The sequence below is a fragment of the Condylostylus longicornis genome, unplaced genomic scaffold (genome assembly GCF_029603195.1).
Source record: "Condylostylus longicornis isolate FDR11 unplaced genomic scaffold, ASM2960319v2 ptg000044l, whole genome shotgun sequence".
NCBI classification, from domain to species: domain Eukaryota; kingdom Metazoa; phylum Arthropoda; class Insecta; order Diptera; family Dolichopodidae; genus Condylostylus; species Condylostylus longicornis.
This window is the reverse complement of record NW_026578013.1, coordinates 5,222,814-5,230,474: the sequence shown is the minus strand read 5'-3', so window position 1 is coordinate 5,230,474 and position 7,661 is coordinate 5,222,814. Positions and strand designations below refer to the sequence as shown.

The following is a 7,661-nucleotide window of genomic DNA, read 5'->3' as shown; positions in this document are numbered from 1 at the left end:
GTGAACGCGTGTATCTGAAGTTCGGCTGAACTAAAACTTAAATTAATAGTGTTACAACATAGGTTGATTGTTTTAACTGAGATCAGGTCTCAAAAATCGAATTTGGGGTCAATTTTACATTTTTTACCATACCTACGAAACCAGCACATGGAATCTCTTCAATTTTAATATTTGATTTCTGGTTGTTGCTGAAACCAACTGGTTACGTTTTCAAAAAATTTGAATGGTACAAAGCTCTTGTAAGAGCCAATTTTACATTTTTCTCATTATGTTAACTTAATGCGTACTAGTGTATTTAGAGATGGAAAGAAAGGTTTAAAAGACATTTTTCACTAGACAACACACGTTGCGGTCGCTTATGTGCTGATCACATTCGATTTTTTATTTTATATTAAGTCCTCTGCTAATTTGAGTGAAAATTGAGAGCACCAATGCATTTTGATAACTTAAAACTATGAGAAAATAGTTTATTATCAAAATTTCGTGCACTACACAATGTATTGCAGTTTACGTAACTAAAAGTCATTTAAACAAATATTCTCTATAAAATTTCATTATTGTTAATTAATAGTTATAAATAAATTAGTTGGTAAACAAACGCTTCTCATTTTGAAGTGGAGAGTGTAAATAAATGACTAAAGCTCTAATTTTATAAAGCTTTTATTTCTTGTTTCTTTATTTATTTCTTCAATATTCAAATTTGTATTCGGATTTATTGTAGTAAGTGTGTTTTGTTTATCAACAAGAGAATTCTTGTGCATGGTATCCACGGCACAGTATATTTGGTTTACATAAACCCGCTTTATTTATTAAGCACAATACAATATAATTATGAAAAATAATACATACTATAAATAAATTAATTTTGTACTCCATAAAGAAAATAAAACACAACCCATTTAATATACAAAATACAACCTCTTCTTAGTTTAATGAATTGAACGATCGTTTTGTGAAATTTTTTACAATTTCTGGCTGTGTGGAAACTAAATTTATACTTTGCTTATAGATGACGGCAGAAATTAGTTTGTGTATGTAATTGTAAATCAAACATACTTGCTAAAAGCACTTCTGCAATATCGTTTTGTTTTGTAATATAAACACTTTTAGTTACATTTTGATCTTGAAATTGAACAATTCTAAATTCTAAATTTTGCTGTAATTTTACATTAAAACGCATATATTTTTTCACAATGATTTTAATCTTCATAGCTATAATTTTAATTTTAACGTACGTGTGGCTTAAAACACGTTTTACTTACTGGAAACGCAAAAAAATTCCATATTTGGAACCAGATATTCCATATGGTAATTTGAAAGGTGTTGGAAATACGGTTATGATTGGCGAACGATTTCGAGAATTATATAAAGCTGGAAAAAAATTGAATCATCCATTTGTTGGAATATATATGTTTATAAATCCGTGTGCTTTAATACTAGATTTGGATTTACTTAAAAGAATTTATATAAAAGATTTTCAACACTTTCATGATCGCGATATTTATCACAACGAAGAAGACGATCCGTTATCTGCTCATTTATTGAGTCTCACCGGAATGAAATGGAAAAATTTAAGATCAAAATTGTCACCAACATTTACTTCTGGAAAAATGAAATTTATGTTCCCAACAGTACTTAAAGTTGGTGAAAAATTAGTAGATTTTTTAGATGAATCTATTAGAAACAGCAAAACTGACAAAACAGAATTGCAAATGAAGGAAGTATTTTCATGTTTTACAACAGATGTAATAGGCACTTGCGCTTTTGGTATTGAATGTAATAGTTTAAAAGACCCGCGTGCTGAATTCAGAAAATATGGACGAAAAATTATTGAAGAACCGAGGATCGGCGTGTTATTGAGATTATTTGCAACATTTTTTCCGAATTTATGTAGAAAATTGCATGTTAAATCAGAAAGAGATGATGTTAGTGAATTTTTTATGAGTGCTTTAAGAGAAACTATAGATTTTCGCGAAAAGAATAATGTTAAACGTAATGATTTTTTGGATATGATGATTGAGCTTAAAAATTCGCCAAATGAGGATGAACGTTTAACATTTAATGAAATTGCAGCGCAAGCATATATATTTTTCTTAGCAGGTTTTGAAACAGCATCAACTACTCTTGGTTTCTGTGTTTATGAATTAGCAAAACATCCTGAAATACAACAGAAATGTAGAGAAGAAATTGAAAACGTTTATCGCAAGCATGGTGAAAAATGGACTTATGAGGGTATTATGGAACTACATTATACGCATAGAATTGTTGACGAAACTCTTCGAAAGTATCCACCAGTCGCCATTAATTTAAGGGAAGTCACTAGTGACTATCTTGTAACAGAAACAAATGATATCATTGAAAAAGGTCAAAGAGTTATTATTTCTGTATACGGATTACATTATGATGAAGAATATTATCCTGATCCAGAAAAATTTGATCCAGATAGATTTTTACCAGAAAATATTGCAAAACGTCCTCAATTTACATATTTACCTTTTGGAGAAGGACCACGACATTGTATAGGAAAACGATTTGGTTTATTGCAAACTTATATTGGCTTGGCATCTATTCTAAGAAGTTTTAAAATAACTTTTAGCGATAAAACAGTGTCCCGTATTTCATACGCACCAAAAGCATTTATTTTAGCACCCAGTGAACCAATTTTATTAAATGTAGAATACTACAAAAAATAAAATTTATATTATAACAAAAACTCAAGAATTGTCATTATAACGTATATACATATATTAAATGTTTAGCTTTGAATAAAACTGTTTGTAAATAAATCTTGTGTTTTATTAAGGTAGAGTGAAAGGGAGTGTAATAAAAAGAAGTATATGTATATTGAAATATATACAATTTTTGTATCTTCTATACACACCAAATAACTAACTAATTATCTAAAAAAGACATTAAATATATTTGGTAATTTAGGATGATATTCATCATCTGGATGACTAAATTTAAATGGTAGACGAATATTTAATTAGAATTTTAGCTCTAATTTTTTATTACTTTGTTTTTTATACCCGTACGAACGTATTTTCGAAGGATATTAAATTTGCCTTACCGTTTGTAACACTAAAAAATAATAGTCTGAGATATACCCCCAAGCATAAGTTTTTGATCAGCGTCAAATACTGACCCGACTTAGATTTGTCTGACCGTCTGTCCGTCCATCCGTCCCAGCGACAACCCAAAAACTAATTGATTAAAGTTCGCCAAATTTTCGCAAATAATTTATTATAATAATTCTGGCATTTATTCTGTTTAAATTGGATATGATCGAGGTACTGGTTCGAGCAGCTGCCATACAAGTTCAAAATTTATTAGGGTATATCTAAGAAATTATGTGAGTTTTCGAACAAGTGAATATATTATTAGGGCCGTTGTATTTGATAAAAGTCATTGAAATTGTTTGACTCCTTCTAGCAGCTGCCATGCAACTTGACAAATTAACTGGTTATATCTTCAAAACTGTTCAACCTACAGTACTGAAATTTGCGAAATAAAATATGATGAAATGACAACTAATCACTATAAGTTGTTGAGATCTCACGAACACTTGTGATAGCTGCCATACAACTGCAAAAGTGATTTGGAATTATCTGAAAAATTACTGGAGCTATAATGTTGAAATTTCGTGAAAACAAGGGTATTATTAGGACTGTTATGTGTGATAAAAATCGTTGAAATTTCTTGACTCCTTATGGTAGCTGCCACACGACTTCAATAGTAGTTTGGCTATGTCTTACAAAATATTGAAAACCCAGTACTGAAATTAATTTTGCATAAATTAATATAGTAATGCGACAACTTAAAGTCACAGTCTGTCCCATAGTCAGCTATGGCATATTTACTCGCACATAGAATAACCAATTCGTACGGGTATCATAGAGTTAACACGATCAACTTTATTTTTTCTCGTTCTTTTTTCCAAAACTTAGTGCTTACAACCAGTTCGATTCATTTTTCAATATCTATGCAAGTCTGTTTATGAAATCCATATTATAGTGTGTGTCTTATATCAAATTTTTGAAATTAACTAAATCTGGTGAATTCTTGAAAGTAATGCAAAAAAGTGAACTTTAATCTCTTTTAATTTTTTCTCATTTTTTGTAACAAATAACAATTTATCTGTTTCGTTTTAAGAAATGGCCATTCTAATATCTTACTCTCAACTTCTTTAAAATTAAAATAACAAACATTCAAATAAAAAAAAAATTAATTTGTAAAAACTTACAACAATTTGCATTGTTTTTGGAATAGTTTGTCCTAGTTTAACAAACATAATATAAAAGATACAATAGTAAAATTTCAAAGTTAAGGAAATTCGAATTCCGCATATTATCAAAAAATTTAATTTCATGTAGGTCCCTAAAACTAGAAACTAGAATAAATCAGAATAAATTATTTTCCATATGCTAAATTGCACTTATTCTACTAAAACATTAAAGAATAAAACAATAATAGTTTTGTAAAATAGCAATTTTCCAATTACTAATAGCTATGAATTCGATCTAAAAAGAAATGGACTTTCAGTTGAAATAATTCTCATCATGCGAGTATAATATTGCATACATTTAGGATAAATCTTAAATTAATAATAGTTTTAAGATTAGTAAAAAAGATTTAATGACATTGCAAGTTAATTTAGTTAAATTATAAAGGTTACAAAGGTGTTGTTATAGAAATTCGGTAGCGCATACAGTATCGAAGAAAACGTAGACAAAAATTGATGTTTTGGAACAAATTTGGAATTAACAATAATCAGACTGATTTATTCGAGTAATCAATTCCGTAATCACTTGAACACTAACGTTTTTATAAAAGACGATGTTGTATATTATTAAAAACTTATATTTTCCCCATCTTTTAAAGCTATTGCTTCAAGAAAGATTTATTCGTCTACAAAATTTCGGCTTTCTTCGATTTGAAAGTTTTTTTTTAAACAAGTTGACAAACAGAGTGAAATTAATAGGCATATTTCTTATTAAATTTCTTTCAAATGTGTCGAAAACTAACTATATGCAATTAAAAAAATAAATAATCAAGTTTCCTAAAATTTCACATTAAGTAATTCCATCAAGGCTAAGGTTAACAAAATCTACAAGACAAAAACATAATTTGCACGTTAATAGTTTACAGATCACAAAAGAAATAATATTGGGTTTATATTTCTAATTATCCAATTTAAACACTTCAGTTTTATTTAGAAATTTAAATTAAACAAAACACCGCTGTAAAATGATTTTAATTTATATAGGAATATTCTCAGTTATAACTTACGTATGGCTCAAAATGCAATTTACATACTGGAAACGTAAAAACGTTCCATATTTAGAGCCTAAAATTCCATATGGTAATTTAAAAGGTGTTGGAACTAGTATCATGATTTGCATGAGATTCCAAGAGATGTACAAAGCTGGGAAAAAATTAAGTCATCCGTTTGTTGGAATTTATATGTATATAAATGCATGTGTCTTAATATTGGACTTAGATTTATTAAAAAGAATTTACGTAAAAGATTTTCAATATTTTCACGATCGAAGTATGTACTATAACGAGAAAGACGATCCATTATCTGCTCATTTATTGAGTCTCACTGGAGTTAAATGGAAAACTTTGAGATCAAAATTCTCACCAACATTTACTTCTGCAAAAATGAAATTTATGTTCCCAACAGTGCTTAAAGTGGGCGAAAATTTGGAAGAAAAGTTACATAAATCATTATGTAACAATAAAACTAATAAAATTCAATTAGACGTGAAGGAAATATTTTCATGTTTTACTATAGATGTTATCGGCAGTTGTGTCTTTGGTATTGAGTGCAATAGTTTAAAAAATCCACAAGCCGAGTTCAGTTTATACGGAAGAAAAGTTGTTGATGAGCCTAGAATTGGTGTGTTATTAAGATTACTTGCATTTGAATTTTGTCCAAATTTATGTAGAAAATTGCATATTAAGACAGAAAGAGATGATGTTAGTGAATTTTTTTTGAATGCTTTAAGAGAAACTATTGATTTTCGCGAAAAAAATAATATCAAACGTAACGATTTTTTGGATATTATGATTGAATTAAAAAATTCACCAAACGAAGATGAACGTTTAACATTTAATGAAATTGCGGCGCAAGCATATATATTTTTCTTAGCAGGTTTTGAAACAGCATCAACTACTCTAAGTTTCTGTGTTTATGAAATAGCAAAGAGTCCTGAAATTCAACAGAAATGTAAGGAAGAAATTGAAAATACTTATAATAAATATGGCGACGAATGGACTTATGAAGGAATTTTGGAACTACATTATATGCATAGAGTTGTAGATGAAACTCTTCGTAAGTATCCAGCAATCTATCTTAATATAAGGGAAGTAACTAGTAACTATCTAGTAAGAGAAACAAACGATGTGATTGAAAAAGGTCAGAGAGCCATAGTTCCAGTGTATGGAATACATCATGATGAAGAATATTATCCTGATCCAGAAAAATTTGATCCTGATAGATTTTTACCAGAAAATATTGCAAAACGTCCTCAATTTACATATTTACCATTTGGAGAAGGGCCTAGAAATTGTATTGCAAAACGATTCGGTTTATTAATAACTTATATTGGTTTAGCATCTATTCTAAGAAAATTTAAAATTACTTTTAGTAATAAAACGGTACCGTGCATTTCGTTTTCACCAAAAGCATTTGTTTTAACTCCGAATGAACCAATTTTATTGAATGTGGAATACTATAAGAAATAAAAGGTCTAAATTGAAAGTGAAAATATGATTGACCATTTCAAGTTCAAATTAATTTTAAGGTTAAAATTATATCAACGTAATGGGTGTAAAATATTTTATTTGATTGTCTAAAAGGATTCAGTTTTTAAAAAACCTGAAGTTTTGGCAATTATATAATTCTTTTTTATTCAATTAGAGCGCATTGATTTCTTTTTATTTAAATTTGAATGTTTAAAAGTTTTTTTTGAAAATTTAAATAGAGTCAAGTAAATTTCAGTGAAATAAAATATATATTAAAAAAAATGAACAAATTAATGTTGATTAAATGATTTCGAAAACACGTAGCTGCACTAACTATAATATTCCTCTTCAGAGAAACGCTACTAACTAAAAAATTGCTTTACTTTAAAAAATTACTTTACTTTAAAACAAAAAGTTTATTATGCTAGTAACATTTTTTCAACACTTAGATATTTTAGTATTCGCTTAAAAAATTCTGAAAAAAAATTAATAATTTCTTTGTTTGGTCCTCAGGCAATGGATACGAAATTTGAAAATTGACCCTTTATTATTTTACCTCAACTTAAGTAGACTACAATGCATGACATCTGCGAAGACTAAATGTGCATTTTGTGAATTTTCAATCGAGAACAGCTTGCCAATGTTAAATTTTATTTTTTATAATAAATTCAAGACATAACACACAAGTTTAACGCTAAAAAACTCAATAATAAGATTAATAGCATAAACCTAGTAATAATCAGTTTAAACAGCTTAAAATAAAATAAAGTTGGGTCAAACCAATGGTTTGTATTGTAGCACTTTTCCCTTCAATAAGTGAAAATTCTGCTTTTAAATACAGTCTATGTATATCCGCCACACTATTAAAATTATTTTCATTCATATACAAAACTTTTTCTAGGATTGCATAT

The 7,661-nt window shown here is 28.2% G+C and overlaps 1 protein-coding gene across 1 annotated transcript; it reads left to right on the top strand.

Moving 5' to 3' along the window:
• Positions 1–1,129: 1,129 nt before the first annotated feature.
• LOC129610393 (probable cytochrome P450 6a20) lies at positions 1,130–6,830 on the top strand. Its single transcript, XM_055522958.1, has 4 exons — positions 1,130–2,680; positions 5,553–5,734; positions 5,798–6,729; positions 6,810–6,830. The coding sequence occupies exons 1-4, from the start codon at positions 1,194–1,196 to the stop codon at positions 6,828–6,830; spliced, it is 2,622 nt and encodes an 873-aa protein (XP_055378933.1). The 5' UTR covers positions 1,130–1,193.
• The last annotated feature ends 831 nt before the right edge of the window (positions 6,831–7,661 follow it).

What these genes read in the sequence shown, in the direction of transcription:
- LOC129610393 (XM_055522958.1), top strand. Translation starts at nt 1,194, where the DNA reads ATGATTTTAATCTTCATAGCTATAATTTTAATTTTAACGTACGTGTGG. An exon ending in ATTTTATTAAATGTAGAATA is followed by an intron (nt 2,681 to 5,552) that starts CTACAAAAAATA and finishes TCACGATCGAAG; the next exon opens with TATGTACTATAACGAGAAAG. An exon ending in AAAGTTACATAAATCATTAT is followed by an intron (nt 5,735 to 5,797) that starts GTAACAATAAAA and finishes GTTTTACTATAG; the next exon opens with ATGTTATCGGCAGTTGTGTC.